General features: G+C 40.7%; 1 protein-coding gene across 1 annotated transcript in view; it reads right to left on the bottom strand.

The window, feature by feature from the left end:
- Window positions 1–19,435, bottom strand: part of GAP43 (growth associated protein 43) — a 105,455-nt gene that overhangs the window by 22,805 nt on the left and 63,215 nt on the right. Inside the window, exon 2 of the mRNA XM_027980143.3 lies at window positions 16,078–16,675. Within this exon, the coding sequence (XP_027835944.1) occupies window positions 16,078–16,675 (598 nt within the window). The remainder of the gene's footprint in view (window positions 1–16,077; window positions 16,676–19,435) is intronic.

Here is a 19,435-nt window from a genome sequence, read left to right as displayed (position 1 = left end):
GATGGATAGGGAGGCCTGGCGTGCTGCGATTCGTGGGGTTGCAAAGAGTCGGACACGACTGAGAGACTGAACTGATACTCCTTGAAATATTTTACTTTGGGTCACCAAAATAAAAGAAAAAATGTGGTGGTTCTTTATTTACTTGATGAAAGAATCTCTTCCACTAACAATTTTATGAATGAAAAGATGATAGAAGATCCTTGTTTTTGCCATCTCCAAGTTGAAGATCTGCCCAGGGAATTTCCATATGAGGAGAGGGGAGTATGAGAACTACTTATTTCAGATTATCAGAAAAAAAGATGAAGCAAAATAATGTTCTTTGAAAACTTACTCTGTAACAGATTCTTTAACACGGTTATATTTTTAAATCCTCACATCCTCTGTTTGAGGGTGGAGTTGTTATCTCCATCTTATAAATAAAGAGACTGGACATAAACTGGACATAAGGAAACTGGACATGTTTCATAAACACATTATGAAAGCCATAGAGTGAGAACCCGGGGTGATACAATTCCAAAATTGTTTCCGTATGAGGCGTTCTAAGTAAAAACTGTTTTTGAAAAAATGCTTGGAATCCAAAATGTCTTAGGATGAAAGATCTCCATTTAAACTCGTGGGGGTAGTAAAGCTCACCTCCCTCCCCTTTCCTTTTCCTTCCTAGAAGCAGGCTGGGGCAGCTCCTCTCCCTTTGCTGAGGCTCTGCTGGCTGGGGACTGACTGTGTTGAAGGACTGAACAATAGTGAGCCTTGGGGGTGGGGAGGGGAACGGCTCTCTCCTTGGGGAGCTGGGCCCCATCTGCCACTTAGATCTGCTTGGAGACAGAAAATCCATTTGCCAGGGGGTCCTTTTAGGGCCTGCTATTTGTGCAGCAGGCCTTTAGGGCCTGTCAATCCTAAAGGAAATCAGTCCTGAATATTCATTGGAAGGACTGATGCTGAAGCTGAAACTCCAATGCGAAACACCTGATGCGAAACCAACTCATAGGAAAAGACCCTGATGCTGGGAAAGATTGAAGGCAGGAGGAGACGGGGACGGCAAAGGATGAGATGGTTGGATGGCATCACCGACTCAATGGACATGAGTTTGAGTAAACTCCAGGAGTTGGTGATGGACAAGGAGGGCTGGCGTGCTTCAATTCATGGGGTCTCAAAAAGTCGGACATGACTGAGCAAATGAACAGACTGATTTGTGAAGTGGAGAAGAGAGAGTGCTAGAGAGGGAAGGCACCTTCAAAACCATATTCTTTTACCAGAGAGTAAGGTAAACGGGACTATCCACTGCAGAGGGTGTGCTGGCAGCAAGGCTGGAGGGCATCCACAGGCCTCATATCTCTCCTCTGCTGGCCCATCACTGCCCCTCCCGTCCTGCCTCTCCCATGCCTCCTGCTTTCTTTTTTTCATCTCTACCTTATCTTCTTTCTCTACTTCCTTTCTAACTCTTCCTGAATCCTCTGATATTTCCACTTCTGGGACTCCTCTGTCAGTAGTTTTCTTCTCCTTTTTTCCTCTCCCATTGTCGGCCTCATTCATCCTCCCTGCTACTTCCTCCTTGCTCTCTTCACATGTGCAGTCCCCACCACACCTCATCTGGTTCTCTTCCTAGGGGTCTCGACTCCTTTTTACCTTCAGACCAATTTCGCTTCTGAGCTAAACACTCTCCTCCAGATGCAGACTGGCTGGTGCCTGGATGACAGGTCATGGAATAGAGGATGCTGATTTAGAAAGTCTATGAGAGATTCTCTGTAAGCAAGAAAGTTGGACCCTTGTCTAAAAAATTCTTAGTTTATGGTGGGTCTTCGAATTTGAAAAATTAAATGATGCTTTTCCCTCTCTAAAGCTGCTTACAAGGATAAATCTTTCCATAGGTAAAATTCCTATGAATAATCAACCAAGAGATTTCCCTAGTGTTCCAGTGGTTAAGAATCTGTCTTCCAAGGTGGGGGACATGGGTTTGATTCCTGGTCGGGGAATTAAGGTCCCACATGATGCAGGGCAACCGACCCCAGGTGCCGCAAGTAAAGAGAAGTGTGAACAGTGCAAGAGTTCACATGCATAACGCTGCAACTGACTTGACACAGCCAAATAAATAAACAATAAATATTTAAAAAAATACTTGATCAGTGACATCCATCGAGGGCTCTCTACATGCAGGGGTCCATTCTGAGCACTGGGGATGCTTTGCTGAAGAATGCCACGTCCCTGCCTTCAGGGAATGGAAAGTGTAGTGAGAGATAGATAAATCATTCATTCTAGGCACCAAGAGTGATAGAAGAACACAAATTGGGTAGAACTGATGGGGCTGGCAGAGGAGGTGCTATTCCGGTCAAATGGTCAGGAAAGTCTTCTTTGATCAAGTGATATACAAATGGAGACTTCAAGGTGAAGAGGAAGCGATGGGAAGATTGAAGGTGAAAGCAAATGCAGTGGCCCTAAGATGGGAACAAACTGAGCGTGTTCAAGAGACCCCAGGGAATGTGGAATGGCTGGAGAAGAGTGAAGAAGGGCAGACTAGGACATGTGATCAGAGGCAGATGCAGAAGTCAGATCATATGGGGCCTTGCAAGTCATGGTTATAATTTAGATTCCATTTCAGAGGTAAGCACTGGAAGGTATAAGGCAAGGTATTTGTCTGGACAGATATAAGTTTGTAGTTTTATATGAGTGATCTTCAAGTCATCTGGTAGAAATTATAAGAAGTCAAAGCACATTCAACCCTAAGCCTATCTTGCCATTATTGGATCTATTCCTCTTTAGCCAGCTGGGCTATTTCACTACATGATTTTAAGCATTCAAATGACATTCAGGATGCTCATCTCTGGAGTTAAATAAGAAGTGACCCTGTTGCACACGGGTGCTTCCTTTTTGGCATCTTTTTAGACAGAGGCACAGACAGCTATTATTCACTGTGACTGAGCAACGGAAGAAAGAAAGGTAACAGGTTTTTTAGAATTCTTGAGACAGATTTTGGGCTTTGCCTTTCTAGTAATCTTATTTTTGTGAATATTTCGAAATTACATGGATAGAATTCCTTAAGTGGTATCTCATCAGAGAAAATGCTTTGTTTATACAATTATGTTGCAAATTGGAGTAGAACTAAAAAATATTATTGCATTATTAGTGTGTTGCTTTTTGTTAAAGACTCAGAAGCTACAGATGTAAAAAATTTATTTAGTCTTGGTTAGTAACCTTGGGTGAGTCATTCAACTTCCATTTTTTAACAATTTGCATAAGAAACAAATTTTTATAGAATTTGAACAATTCCTATTTGAATGCGAACAGTTAGAATTTGAACAAGCCCTATATCTGGGAAGATCATCTGTTTATAAAACAAACAATTGAAGCTGAGTATAGAGTGGATGCCTGAATGAAAAATGAGTTCTGAATTACGTGCAGTTGATTTTTAATCGTGCCAAAACTCAAGGACTTTTGAAATTAGCCTTAAGTTTACTACAGTAATTTTCAGTTATTATTAACTAAAATGCTGAAGTTTTACTAAGATCCAGAACTAAGGGAAGAATAGAGAATTGTGGGAAGGTGGAGGACCCAGTGCCCACCAGCCTGGCCACTGCGAAACAACCTAATTCCCAGATACCACTCTGAGGTCCTACTCCCTGGAATTTCAGGGCTCCAAGGCAGACAATTCAAAATTCACGGGTTTATGGTTTTAAAACAAGGCTCTAGAAAATAAAACTTGGGTTTCTTATTTTTAAAACAAATTTGGAACCAAAATAGAATGTAGTTTAATGTACCTAACATCCTGCCTGGAGGTTACACAGACCAATCCTATCTATGACTAAACAACTGGACTATAATACTGGGGGGAGTTCCTGTTCATCTTCTAAAGAACACATATAATCTACTACCTAATTAGTGTAGCTGCAGTTATTCATACTCATTGTGAAGACCACAACAGTGAGACTGACAGGTTCAGATCTCACCTGACCATTTTGCTGTCCATGTGTAGAAAGTTAATACCAGAGCAATTCCTTAAATTTGTATTTTTCAAACTATACTTCAGAGGCCAGAGAAGGTCCATTTAGAGGGAAGGAACAGAAGCAGAAGAGGGGCTCTGGATCTCTCCTGCCATCACCGTTTCCCCCTACCATCCTCAACCAGATTAGCCCTAATGGGGTGGGGGGTGCGGTGGTTAGCATACTTCTAGATGTTCAACCTGGTTTTAGAAAAGGCAGAGGAACCAGAAATCAAATTGCCAACATCCGCTGGATCATCAAAAAAGCAAGAGAGTTCCAGAAAAAAACATCTATTTCTGCTTTATTGACTATGCCAAATCCTTTGACTGTGTGGATCACAATAAATTGTGGAAAATTTTGAAAGAGATGGGAATAGCAGACCACCTGACCTGCCCCTTGAGAAACCTGTATGCAGGTCAGGAACCATGTCCAGCAGTTAGAAATGAACATGAACAACAGACTGGTTCCAAATAGGAAAAGGAGTACATCAAGACTACATATTATCACCCTGCTCATTTAACTTATATGCAAAGTACATCATGAGAAACGCTGGCTGGAGGAAGCACAAGCTGGAATCAAGATTGCCAGGAGAGATATTAATAACCTCAGATATGCAGATGACACCACCCTTACAGCAGAAAGTGAAGAAGAACCAAAGAGCCTGTTGATGAAAGTGAAAGAGGAGAGTGAAAAAGTTGGCTTAAAGCTCAACATTCAGAAACTAAGATCATGGCGTCTGGTCCCATCACTTCATGGGAAATAGATGGGGAAACAGTGGAAACAGTGGCAGACTTTATTTTTCCGGGCTCCAAAATCACTGCAGATGGTGATTGCAGCCATGAAATTAAAAGACGCTTACTTCTTGGAAGGAAAGGTATGACCAACCTAGACAGCATTAAAAAGCAGAGACATTACTTTGCCACCAAAGTCCGTCTAGTCAAGGCTCTGGTTTTTCCAATGGTCATGTATGGATGTGAGAGTTGGACTCTAAAGAAAGCTGAGTGCCAAAGAACTGATGCTTTTGAACTGTGATGTTGGAGAAGACTCTTGAGAATCCCTTGGACTGCAAGGAGATCCAACCAGTCCATCCTAAAGGAGATCAGTCCTGGGTGTTCATTGGAAGAACTGATGTTGAAGCTGAAACTCCAATACTTTGGCCACCTGATGTGAAGAGCTGACTCATTTGAAAAGACTCTGATGCTGGGAGGGATTGGGGACAGGAGGAGAAGGGGACAACAGAGGATGAGATGATTGGATGGCATCACTGACTCGATGGACATGGGTTTGGGTAGACTCCGGGAGTTGGTGATGAACAGGGAGGCCTGGTATGCTGCGGTTCATGGGGTTGCAAAGAGTCGAACATGACTGAGTGACTTAACTGAACTGAACTGATACATATATATGTATGTATATATATATGAAACATATCTGAAGAAATGATACCCAGCTAAGAAATTTTGAAAGCTTCACTCTTCAAAAATGACTCCTTATTCTGCTCCTACTGTCTGAATTAATTGTTTCACAATGCTCTGCCTAGAATTAAAAGTATCATTTGTACTAAAAATTTGAGGAAAGGAAAGGGGCAACCATTCCTCTACATTAGAAGTTAGAAAAGTTAACCAAGGTCAAAATTCAATCCAAATGCTGAACTCATCTCTAAAAAGATAAAAGGTCTTTCAATTCATATCACACTTTGAGGACAATATATCCATCCAGCTCTTCAGCAGTTATTATTATAATTCTAAACTTTATCATTTTTCTTAACCTTTATAATAAGTGTGCAGTCCATAACAGAAATCACTGCGCATGTTAAATTTAGTTCTCAAGGCCTTACTTACATATGTATACAAGTATGTGAGAGTTATTACTTGATGTTTATGTGTTTCTATATCAATACATTTTTTGGGGAACTGATATTGTTCCAGGGCTTTCCAGGTGGCTCAGTGGTAAAGAATCCACCTGCTTTTCTTTCTCAAAGGATCTGAGAATACTGCAACCACACTGCTAAACCCTAGTCTTTCTTAGCCCTTTAAAATGAATAAGAGACAGTTTCACAAAGACAAGCCATTCCTGTCTTTTTATCAATTACACAAGAGTTGCTACAAGTTACATGCAGGGGCAAAACTATTCTGCCTCCCAGTCCAACCTCCCTGTGGTATGCAATCTGAATGGCTCATGAGCTGTAGGCAAATTATGTTTACACTCCTCTGGAAAAGGAGAATCAGTAACAGGAATGGGAAAGCCGATTTTCTGGTTTCTGTCCCAACACTGTTGGTTTGGGAACATATTAACAATTCAGCCTATAGCTGGGGCACAGCAGGTTTGTAGACTCTTAACACCTTGCAAAGATGACTTAAACATGTCAGATGAGGAAAAGAAGCCAAGGGACCTGGCAAATCATTCCTTCCCTGGGTGTACCTGTCACATACTGGCAAGAGTCATACACAGGTCACTCATGGGGCTGGAATGAAATTAATCAACTGCTTTCAGGAGGGAGCAGCTTTGGTCTCCTCTAGTTTTCAATATGTTCCTGAACATAATGCAAAATGCTCACATTGGTCTCTAAAGCCCTAAGTGGTATGAATTCTGGCTACCTTGAGGATGACGTATGCCCCTGAATCACAACAAAACTTTCCAGGGAGCCTGTGTATTCAGCTTGCAAAATAAAAGACCGGTGGACAGCATCACAGCTTTCTGTTTGAGCAAGTGTCTGCCTCCCTCTGTCACTTAGAATCTGCAAATAAGTTGTGATGTATCGTAACAGGCACGGTCGAGCTATTTTAGAAATGGTAATGATGTGGAAGCACTCTGTCCAACAGTTTTAGGCAATGTATACATGTGCTTATAGTTATAATTGGGTTGAGGTTAGAAACCAGTCTTTTAGGTCAGTTTAGGACTTTTACTGTGACAACACTGTTCATTCATTCTTAACTCATTCATCAAATACTTATCGGTTACCTTCTATTTCCCATTGCTATAGGTGCAAGATGGGCTTCCCTGGTAGCTCAGATGGTAAAGAATATGTCTGCAATGCAAAAGACCTGAGTTTGATCCCTGGGTAGGGAAGATCCCCTGGAGAAGGAAATGGCAACCCACTCCAGTATTCTTGCCTGGAGAACTCCAAAGACAGAGGAGCCTGGTGGGCTACAGTCCATGTGGTCGCAAAGAGTCGGGCATGAATGAGCAACTGACACTTTCCATAAGTGCAAGAGATTCAACAATAATCAATACATATGATGGAGCTACTTTTTCCATTGAGGGTTAATCTTCAAAAGCGACTGCTAAATTATGACTTAAACACAATTATTTGTATTTTTGTGTTAATTTGAATGAAAGGTGGTTTCTCAAGTTTTTAAAAATAAAAGTATCCCTTTTTATTAGATACATCTTGTCTTTTAAGATCCAGCAGTGGAAACTCTACACCAAGAAGTCTTCTGGAACTACCTCTCCCTAATCAGCTTAAAGAAAGTGAAGTCGCTCAGTCGTGTCCGACTCTTTGCAACCCCATGGACTGTAGTCTACCAGGCTCCTCCATCCATGGGATTTTCCAGGCAAGAGTACTGGAGCAGGTTGCCATTTCCTTCTCCAGGGGATCTTCCTGGCCCAGGGATCAAACCTGGGTCTTCCACATTGTAGGCAGACACTTTACCATCTGAGCCACCAGGGAAGCCTAATGAGCTTAAGCAGGACTTTAACTTACTAATGCCTAACTCTCCCCATCTCATTATAGACTCACAAACACATCTCAATAACACAACCAGCATAGAAAAGAACTTTACTCTGTACACACCCCTTCCTAGAGAGAGAGAGGTGTGCCTGGAGTCATTCCCCACTTCTCGCTGGCTTGAAGAGTGAAAAAATATGTAGTTCATTGTTCTTCTAGATTTTCTCCAATGGCCAGAACTCTTGGGAGACCTTTCCTGCATACTGAATCTATGTGTATGTGTGTGTGTGTCTTTGTATGTGTACATATGTGCTCATGAGTCGGCAGAAGAATAGGCTACAGGCATGGAGACAGTGCTAAAGTATATCTAAATTATATTCTTCACTTTTTCACACCCCAAAGAGAATATTCTAGCAGGGCTATAAAAATGTTCATCTTCACTCTACAAGACACACACAGAACGGATCATTTAGGTTAATGGTTTCTGGTTTCTATTCTGAAATCCAAAAGATTCTACCAACTTATGCTAGAAAAAAATAAAAACCAAGAACTAGCCTCAGGACTTACTTGACTACATATATGCCTACAGAAAAGAACATTAGTATTGAACCTGATTCATAAGGAAAGATATGTAGCCCTCCTAGGTTACTTCCTTTATCCCTGAAGATATTGCATTTTCCATTCCAAGTAGAATGGTGTGAGATGACTGAACCAAAATATTTTATCTTCCACAATCTTGTAATTTGTGATTCAAAAATTGAAAACACATGTGAGAACTGCTGAGTAACCATATTAACTTGTGTATCATCTATACTATCTTTTCTTGGGATGAACCCAATTCCAAACATTTGGGCCTGTTAGCCAATTTCACTGATGGTCAAAGATCCAATTATTGTGACTGAAGTATGAATAGAAGGATTGGTGGAAAGTTTATTAGCCTTATTCATATCATTCTTAAGTTTTAATGACAGTCTACTGACAAAAATCTTTAAAAAGCTTAACAACCACAATTGTCTGTCAAATGTATCCATTGTTCTCCATAAGAATACAAAGCTTTCTACACTCTTGAAGCTGTTTTAATTACTTTAATGAAATAAGATGGGTATTAAAATATTAATAATAAATTAAATCTCAGATGAAAGTGAAACTATTGAAAATAAATTAGAGCCACTTGAGCTGTAGTTTTCCATCTCAGGGAGGTTAAAAGCAAGAGTCTAGCCATATCTGAAAACATCACCGTCAACTCCAACTTCATTTTCGACCTTAAGTGTAAGGTGGGTTAGAAAACTCCATTGAGATTTCCTTGCAGTCTCCTGGGCCTCCAGGGTAACCATAAATTTTCTTACTGCTATCTCTTCTTGAAATCTTTGCCCATCTATCGAGACTTCTCTATTAACTGCCCTGCCCCTCTAAACTCACTATCTAATAGTTTAGAAAACAAGGCCCTACAGGGAAGTGAGAATGGTTGAGTTAGAGACCACTTGCTGCTCTTCCAGATGCCTCTTTAGTCTACCACCGCACACTTGCCGTTTGAAGTTAGAAGGCGGAGAAGACCTAGCTGAAAGCATTTACTTTGCAGGTGTTAGACCTAGGCTCAGAGGGCAGACAACCCGCCTGAAATCAATAGGATCTGAACAAGAATCCAGTTCTCTTAATTTTAGATTGTGTTTAGTCTCTTGTGCTAAAAATACAGAGCACTTGTACTATATACTTCCTACAAGATACTGGATCTATTAAAAACCTGATGCTATTCATCATCCTTGTGAAAAAAATTTATGGGCAATTCTTTTAAACAAGCCTCAAAATAAATTAGTTACTTAAAGAGCCAAGCTTTATTGCTATGAGATTAATAACTGGCTGGAGATGTTTTTGAAGAAGGCAATAATTCAAATGTTCTTGATATGAATCGGTCTGAAATTCAGCACCTGATTAAGTTATTTTCTTATGGTACAAAATTTAAACACAAGTAAGGGTTGGCAACATTTCCACATCCTTTCAAACCTTTCCTTCTTTGTGCATGCTGTAAACCATATGTCTTGGGAGACCTTCAAGGGCTCCAGTCTTGTAGCTTCAAGATGCATTATCAGTTTCCTTCTTCCCTTGCTTTTATGTCTGATTATAGAAAGCTTTTCATTCTTCATTTAATGAAGCTATGATTGTGAGAATAAAATGAGAGTAATGATCCACTCAATGCTTCCTAGTCCATTAAAATAGATACTCTATTCTTTCTCTGTGTTTAGCCAAATGGACTGACTAGGTAACTCTTCTTGTTCTTGGTTCTTCCTCCTTTTCCTTGTAATCCCTTTGGAATTGAGTTTATATGTGTGCGTGCATGCGTGTATGTAGAGAAAAAAATATTTGATGAATATGTATTAGTATTTGAAAAATAGTCTACATTTTAAGAAATATTTGATTTTCAGTTCCAAATATAGTTTTCACCAATTTAAGATTGGGATGAGTTACATACATGCTTTTCTGTTTATTGGCTTCTTTTACAAGGTGATAGAAGTTATTAAATATGAACTATGAAAGAATGGGCAATAAATAAAAAATATCACAATATGATTTTCTTGATGCTAGACTATATATCTTCTTATCTTTTACCTTAAATCCTTATTTGAAGATATAGTGATTGTTCTCTAATCAGTCCTAATTATTAAGTTCTTTACACTTTTTTGGTTATAAAGTATCAGGGTCCTTTGGAAATGCACTTGCCAAAAGGGAGGAACAAGATATAAACAAGAATTTTAAAAGATATTAATTTTGATAAGCTAAATTCAGGGCAGGGATTGTCCAGAATAGATGAAACTACTTTCAATCTGATTGAGTTCCAAAAACTTCAATTTCTAAATTTCAGCTCTCCTGGTATATTTAATGGAGTAAGCAGTATTCCTGTTAAGAACAGTCAATTTTTAACTGATCTTAAAGCTCTCTGAGGCCTAATCAAACAGCACTTGAGGAATTTTTAAACTAAGAACTCACGATTCGAAACCAGTGTAATATTCCTAACAACTCTGGGGTGATGGAGCAGTGAGGAAGTTGTGACCAAGGAGTGTGGTCAGTTATTGGGTACCCATCTATAAATATGATCAGTAATGATTCTCAGACAAGAGGTTTGAGCATCCAATTATACAAATGATGGGGTGGTCTTAGATTAGGACACGAAGCTAAGGCTCTTAGACATTGCTCTCATCTTCACTTCTCCCTGGGTGTCAGGATTCAGTAAATAACCTCTGCAATCAGGCTTTCAGAGTTCAGCTCTTGGTTTAGCTCCTTGCAATCTGTTGATGATTAGGTGCCTCAGTATGTCTAAACTTCAGTTTTCACAACTGCAGAAGGGGAATGGGAAATGACAACACTTATACTACAGAATGGTTCTGATGATTAAATGGAATAATCCCCACATAGCACAGGGTCTGACACTTAATTGTTTAAACCTTGAAAAAACCTTAAACTAACTCTCCTAGCCCCTTCTCTAAAAGATGAAACAACTGAAGCCCAGCGAGAAGCAATGACTTGCTTAGTATCCCACGTCTGATTAGTAAAGATATTGAGGCTAGAGCCCTGGTCTTCTTATTTGAGTCCAGCACTCTCTTCAGCATTATCTTACTGGGAGCGCAGGACACAGAAATGTCCTAGGACCTGGTTGAGACTTCTTGACGATAATCAGAAATTGTCACAGCTGCTAAGATATGAGAAAAAGCAGGAATTGAGATAATACATAAAAGAGAGGTAAAGAACTGCAAAGCTAAGGTTAGAATTAGAGGTCTATCAATTTGACCCTTATTTTGTCACTGTGTCTGTGGGCAATATATCCATTTACTCTGTTCCTATTTTCAGAATGTAAAAGCAGAAAGAAAAACATTATCAAATACCACTGGATTGTTGTCAAGAAAAGCCAATAAAAATGATTACTCTAGCAATATAAAAGTGTGCCACGAAAGCTTAATAATCAACAGTATTTAAGCAGCATGTCACTGAGTAGCTGACAGGGTGTCCATGTTTTATAGACAGCATTTATGGACTTTCACAACCCAAATTTTGACTCTTTATGAGTTGCGTGTAAATTTAGGAAGTGGTTGAAACCACATATCAAATCAAAACTGCTTCTGAGGCACCCTGCCAAGTAAGTGTAATATCCTTGGGAAATCTCACATGTAACAGTGCTGTGGAAGTGAGTCTGTCCTTTGGGGAGCTAAGACTATTATGGATGGATACCTTGGGCCTTAGAACATTTTGTTCTGGGGAATGTAAAAAATTTCTCCAATTCTAGAAACAGGTTGGGTATTTCATTTTTTTTTACACATAATTATCATTTCAGAAACTATAAAATTCATAGCTGTTCTTTTTCTAATAATTTGGTTATAGAGACACATATTACTAAAAACCTTTTTAGCATGTAGCCCAGCTGCATGAAGTGCTATCTCCTCCATATTTTGTCCCACAGAGCACTGGCATATAAAGGTACTCCACATATTTTTGTAGAGTTCAGATGAGTTGAGATTATTACTGTGATTGTTTTCAACATTACTGCTTGAATTTCATCCCATTCTATCGCTGAATGAGAACTCCTTAAGATCAGCAACCATAGCTAATTCATCTTTGTGACCCTAGTGCTTGGCATGGTAGACAGTTAATATAAATGAAAGGCAAGAAACGAAAGAACAAAAAGAAGAAAAGAGGGAGGGAAGGAAGGAAGAAGGAGGCAGAAAAAAGGAAGAAGAGAGGTAGGAAGACACTGAATTTCTATTCAGAGGGATGATAAATAGAACTCCTCTCTTTCCTAGATCATTATTGATGACCTCAATTAGAAAGGTAAAGAGACCATGACAATAAAATGCAGCCAAATTCAACATACAGAAAATGTAGCCTAACCTAGAGTAATACATCCTATTTCCCACAGTCAAGTACCCTGTGGAGGTTACTCAGTCAACATCTCAATTTCTAGCTTCCTGGGTGTGTTCCCTTAGTAGTATGACATCACTTAGAATAGTCAGAGAAGAAATGTTGGCATCTTTTGTCAGGGAAAGTCAGCAGGTTATCATGGAGAAGATGAGACACAGCAGACAATTCTTTCCCTGAGAATCACTGAGCACAGTGATTCTATCCAGCGAAGAAACACCAGAGACACTGTCATTAAAGGAGGCTTGAAGGTTTTCTCCTTATGGTTGAAGGGGGACAGTGCCATAAAGATTACATAAACACTCCTCCTGCTATAAAGGAACCATCATCGGAAATGCACAGAAAATTTTTTGCCTTAGATACACAGAGGATGTGCAGGCAGAGTGGCAAAGCAGAGATAGGAAGATATGGTTGGAGGATTAAAAAAATTCCAAAAGTCCTACTGCAATTGAGATCCATCTGTTATAAACTCACTAATATACAGGTAGTAAAATAAACCAAACATTTATCATTTAGAAAGAATTTCCATTTGTATTAAAGTAGTGATCAAACTCGGAGCAGGCAATGGCACCCCACTCCAGTACTCTTGCCTGGAAAATCCCACGGACAGAGGATCCTGGTAGGCTGCAGTCCATGGGGTCGCTAAAAGTCGGAAACGACTGAGTGACTTCACTTTCACTTTTCACTTTCCTGCATTGGAGAAGGAAATGGCAACCCACTTCAGAGTTCTTGCCTGGAGAATCCCACGGGGGAGCCTGGTGGGCTGCTGTCTTCGGGGTCGCACGGAGTCTGACACGACTGAAGCGACTTAGCAGCAGCAGCAGCAGCAGTGATCAAACTGATCCAAAATTTTGACCCTTTCACTGACAGCAATTTTTATCTTGACTCTCTTTTGTGGCTTGTTCTGCCCCCAACCCCACTCAACCCTCTCAGATAGCTCTCTCCACCCCTTCAGGCAGTCACAGAATCCTAAAGCACCCCAGGGTAGCCATCTATTCCCAGACAGTAGAGATCAATTAGGAATATTGTTCTTTTATCCTGGATTAGAATAAAATCCAATAAGATTCAGAGGAGAATGAGGTGCAGGGCCCATGGGAATCTGGGCTTGATGTGCTGTGATGGATCTCCTTGTCACTTCTAGTTTCTACAACTCCATGAGACTTGCAATATCAGGGTAATCTGTGCTTGTCACCTATAGCAGGCAAGGCTAATAGATACATCAGTCCAGGAAGAAACCACGGGCAGCATTTGAAGATATAACCAAGACGACAATACCTACCTAAGATCAGAAACAATGTAAACTAAAGCGCCATTTGTGACTAGCTTCAAATTGAACTTCACCTATACTTATCAATTACCTTTCAGTGTACATACGAAACTCAGACTGAGACATATTTCAGGCAGAAATTGTAAAATTTAGGACGGTGCATGATCTCTACTTGCTTTCACTGACCAGATACATTTTTAACAAAATAAGTGACTGGCATAAGAAAGGCTGTAGGAAGACTATATGAATGTGTAAACAAAGGATTAAGGGTTGAATTGTCCAGTTATGAATTGATGCTGTCCAGTTTTCATTTATCGAGTGACATGTACTGACCATGTAACTACTGAAAATATTTTATTAATTTATTGGAATTATTCTAACTTGAAAAATAATAAAACTGAACTTCCTTTAAAATATATTATTTTTAGACTTTTCATTGATTCGAGCAATTCTTTCTATTAATCCAGATCATGAGCATTTACTTCATCACATTATATGCTTCTGTCTTTACTTACAACTTCAGAAAACCCAGTTTAAAAATATGATCTGAGCAGTGTCAAATATTTTCTATATTTAAATCATCAATTCCTAAGATGTACGAAAATTACCTAATAGATAGTCTATCATATGCAATGTGACTTCCAGCCATCATGCCTAAGGCTAGAACTTACACCTCAGGAGGAATAGTTAACAAGGTTTGTCTTGCTGAGTAAATTAAAACCAAAACCATCACTATCACATGCCTTACCTTTTCCAGGGAAATATTCCCATCTTCTTGACCTCAAGGTGTGGCCCCTGGGGCAGGTATGTAGTTAGAATAAAGATTTAAAATGAGTCACTGGTAGAAAGAGATGTGTACTTTATCTGAAGTTAGAGAATGCTAATAACAATAATGGTTAATACACTCTGGCTTCTTACAGAATTTAGGGAGTAAGATGAAAGACATAGACCTGAAAATATCTAGAATAATCTTGCACCATCCTGTAGTAGCTAATGTGGAGAAGTGGATTTCATGGCAAATGTCCAGTAATTACTTTCTCAATCTAACGGTCAGATGGCAAGACATTTCCCAGAGCATCCTCGTGGACTAGGTCCTTTCCCAAGGATACAGTGTGGTTCAATCCAAATCTGGGTTCTTAGACACAACATGCATTAAATCACTAAATCTTAAAAGAGTAAACCCAACTTTTTCAACAGGCACAAAAATTTATCTTAAAGATATGGGGCTGAAAGATATTTATGTGTCATACTAGGCCAGAGAAAGACTTTGGAAACTGTTGACCTCCTTCACCGCTGTGGATGTGCTGGGGTGAGGGCCAGGTCATGTTGAGGGGTGAAGTTCCCTTAAATTTATCTTGCACTGGGAAAGCCCTATTCCAATACTTCACAGGCTCTTTGGGCAATTATAGTGAAAAAACTCCAAGTTAGCGCTCCAAACCAAAGAGAACCTAGTACCTTTTAATAAGCAGAGCAACCCTCAACCATGTATGCATATGGTAGAAGGTAATATCTTCAATAATAAAATGATAATTTACGTTTGACTTCACAACATGTTCTATATTTGGGAGTTTTCTTTTGTTTTTGGCAAGATCAACAGACTTATTTTCCTAATTAGTTTGACCCTAATTAATGTTTCGATTAAGATTCTCTGAGCGTACATACACATATGTACACTATTCACCAACTGATGGTGGGGAGAATGCCCAGAAACATATTGTGGGACAGGGAAAGGTGGTCTGAGATTATGTTTTTGCTGCTGGCAATTCACAAACTACATCATCTGAATCAACAGGGAGTTGGTTGTATTTATACCAGGCACTTCCTAGAGCCAGATAATCACATTAGCTAATTCCCATCCATAAAATATGTGTAGTCTCAGTAATAACTTATTAAACGAAGTCTATCCTACACACAGAATGTTTTTTCCCCCCTCCCAACCAGGATTACTTAGCTTTACTTTTTATGCCAATTCAATTAATAAGGCAATTGCCAAACTGTCTAGTACCGGCTGCCACACAGACCTGCCTGAGTTCTCGCTCAGGCTTGGAAATACTTGGGAATGTAAGTGGGCAGAGTTAGCTCCTGTCACTTTGGGGAATTCAGCGCAGCTTCCCTTGATTTCCTGAAAACACCTTCTAGAATTTTCCCCTCTCTCTTGATGGCACAGGTGGCCTGGCTTTCCGGATAGGCCGCCTGCCCTCTCCCCCCAACCCCCCCGGTCCTGCCCCCCGCCCCGCCCCCCTTCTTGGCGTCTGACCCTGCAGGTCGCTCACCTATCTTCTCCTCGGCTTGGCTGCTCTCCGCAGTCTCCGTTGGAGGCTGGGCTGTTGCCATGGCAGCAGCATCCTCTGCAGCAGGGGTGGTGGCGGCAGCAGCAGTGACAGCAGCAGGCACGTCGGCTTGTTTAGGCTCCTCCTTGGCCGGCGCATCTTCGGCCTTGGAGGACGGCGAGTTGTCAGTGGAAGCTTTAGTGGCACTTTCTGTCTCAGCAGAGCCGGCCTTCTCCTCTGAGGGGGCAGGAGCCTGGGGGGCTGCCTGCTCTGTGGCAGCATCGGGGGCGCCCTCCCCCTTCTTCTCCTCGGAAGGAGTTTCGCCGGCTTTGCCGGTCTTCTCCTCGGGCTTGGGGCCGGCTTCCGCGGGAGTGGAGCCTTCTCCCTCCTTCTTCTCCGTGCCTTCGGCGACGGCAGCTTCATCCTTCTCATTTGCCTCCGCCTCGGCGGCTGGGGCATCACCCTTCTTCTCTCCTTTGAGCTTTTTCCTCGTTATGTGTCCACGGAAGCTAGCCTGAATTTTGGTCGCGGCCTTATGAGCTTTATCTTCTGGTTTGATGCCATCTTGTTCAATCTTTTGGTCCTCATCATTTTTTTCAACCTTTATAGAGAAAAAGGGGGGGAAAAAGGAGAGATGGAGCAATGTTCTTTTCCTTCAAATCACAGCATTCAACACATATTTATTGAATGACTTATTTTGTGCTAGGCACCATGCTTGGAGTTAAGCAAAGAGCAGTACTCTGAAAATTCAAACCAAGCCTCCTTTCTTTCCCTGGTCAAAGAACTTAGGAGAGAACACATTATTTTACAGAAAAATTAATGTCTTTTTGGCCTTCCAGAATCACTGGCATTATTTTGTCTGTTGTTCTTTTCCCAACTCAGTGTCTCTCCTTGGCCAAACTTACATCAGCCTTTTTGTAGATGTACCTTGGAAATTCAAGTCACACCCACCCTAGGTTTTCATCAAAGAGCTCTGAAAGATGTTGGTTTTTCAGGTTTTTGTGAGAGACTCTGTGAAAAACTTTATGATTTAAAAAATTATTGTGGAAGTTTATTTGTTTCCTCAAGATTTCAAGCTTGGTCAGGAAACCAGTAGGTTTGGGGCAAAGGGTTTAAACAGGAAATTCCATGAGGACTTGTGCAAAATGCAGATGAGTTCCAGCGCTCTGTGAGGTTTGTTCAGGATTTGAGAATTCAAAATGCTAGTCACAAAATAACATCCACTTCCCTCTGTGTGTGGTCCAGCATCAGTAATGAACATCCCAGGCCTTCAAGGTTTGAATTCAGAAAATGGTCATTAATCTTGAGTTCTTTTTAAACAGAAAGAGTAGAAAACACAGCTCCCACTTTTGAAACAGTGGCATATATTCACTACATCACAATTTCTTATTCTCAAAGCAATTGAAGCTTAATGTTAGTTTTATATTATCATCAATAGAGCCATCCTAGTACTGAAGGCGAGAGTCTAGAATGTGAACTTTTTACCACTTGATCAGGTTACAGCATAACATAGGCTGCAAATAACTTTTTTCCACATGGAAATTGAATCAGAGGAGAGGAATGAAAGGTATAGTTGTGAAAAGAAACGCCTAGGCAAGTGAGCACTCAGAATTCACTATAGTGTCATTGCCTACCACGTGGTTACTTATAGTTCCCACATAACCATTATATTAGTTTCAGGGGTACAACATAATGATTCAGTATTTGTATATATTGCAAAATAATCACCACGATAAGTTTAGTTAACTTTGTGAACACTCTCTTAGGCAGTGGGGAAATACAGCAGTGAACAACGCAGCTAAAGACCATTTAATAATTAGAGAATGCTTGTCATGTAGCCAGTCCTCTGCTTGGCCCTAGTCTCGACCTTGGCCTGACCTTGGCCTTTGCTCCAGTTTAGGATGCAAATCACAGCAGGCCAACATAAGGCATGGTTTCCACCTGTCATACCAGCTCTGTCCCAGTGACCCAGATCCTGTTCATCATGAAGTAGACCTGACATTCTTCAGACAAGCATATGGGCCTGTATTGCTTAGGTCCATCAACATGCTCATGGGAATACAAAAGTAGTTTTGAAAATAAACTGCCTCTGGGAGTAAAAGCAGGATGGATAAATTTCCAGTGAAACTCAAGGCAAGTTCTCCTTTTTCTTCAATTAACTGCATGTGCATTCACACAGAGAATGCAGGAGTGCACGACAACTCTGTGAAGGGGCCCCCCCTGCTTTCTCCTCCCAGTGCCATGCTGCCACACTGCTTGGTACTCTGACGCACTGCCCCCTTCCCGCTCTCCTGCTGCTCTTGAGGACTCCTACTGGGACACACGCAGCACAATCTGGGGCACGGGAGCAGCTGTCCCTGCCAGGAGCCCTCTGCTCAGAGATGGAAGCATAACCCTGTTAAATTAACAGTTGTGAATGGAGCATGCAGCCAAGATGTTGTTCATTTATTTTCCTCTATCTTGAATTTTCTGAATGAGGCACCATCTTATGTGATAGGACATCTGCACTTGGGCCTTGATGCCAAATGGTTCTTTAATACAAGTACTGGTACTTGTGAAAGTAACCAAGCCAAATATTTGAGTAGGCAAGTGCATAAAAGACCCTCTGGTGACTCAAGAAAACTGTATCACCCTGTACTCTTTAAGAACACAAAAGACAAGGGATAAACTCTTAAAACTTCGGAAAATAGAAAAAGAAGGAAGTTAAGTCTGAATGATAAAAAGAAGATACTTTTCAAGGAAGCTGAATGTCTGAATGATATAAAGAAAGTTACTTTATAAGGATGGAGGAAGAGCCCCTCTAAGTTCTTTTCACCTTCATCCCCAATCTGTTCTTCTCTCTCTGTCTCAATTTATCAAATCATCTGTCACTTTAACTTTCCAAATGATGAGGACTTAAGATTCTGTGCACAGCCTCTGTGTTGAAATGACTATTTAGAAAGTTTCAGACTAGACGTGGGTGCGAAGACTGTGGGATCAGGCTCATCTGAACAATCCAGGAGTGGAAGGGGCACAAGACAGGAAGGGATGGGCAAGAAAGGAGAGAATGTAGGAAAAAAAAAAAAAAAACATGGTTAGCAGAGAAGTGAGACAACCCAGAGCTGGGAACCTAGGAGGTAAATACACCCAAAGAAGTACCCAAATTACCCCCACAGACATGCAGCTTCTCCAGGAGGAACTGCTGGGCCCCTAAATATCATTAGAGATTTAGGGGAATTGGATTTTAGGAATTAAGTGGGAATAGAAATCACTGCAGATGGTGATTGCAGCCATGAAATTAAAAGATGCTTACTCCTTGGAAGAAAAGTGATGACCAACCTAGATAGCATATTCAAAAGCAGAGACATTACTTTGCCAACAA

Source organism: Ovis aries, chromosome 1, assembly GCF_016772045.2.
Source record: "Ovis aries strain OAR_USU_Benz2616 breed Rambouillet chromosome 1, ARS-UI_Ramb_v3.0, whole genome shotgun sequence".
Classification (NCBI taxonomy): domain Eukaryota; kingdom Metazoa; phylum Chordata; class Mammalia; order Artiodactyla; family Bovidae; genus Ovis; species Ovis aries.
The sequence above is the reverse complement of the archived record's forward strand: the minus strand, read 5'-3'. Positions and strand labels throughout refer to the sequence as shown.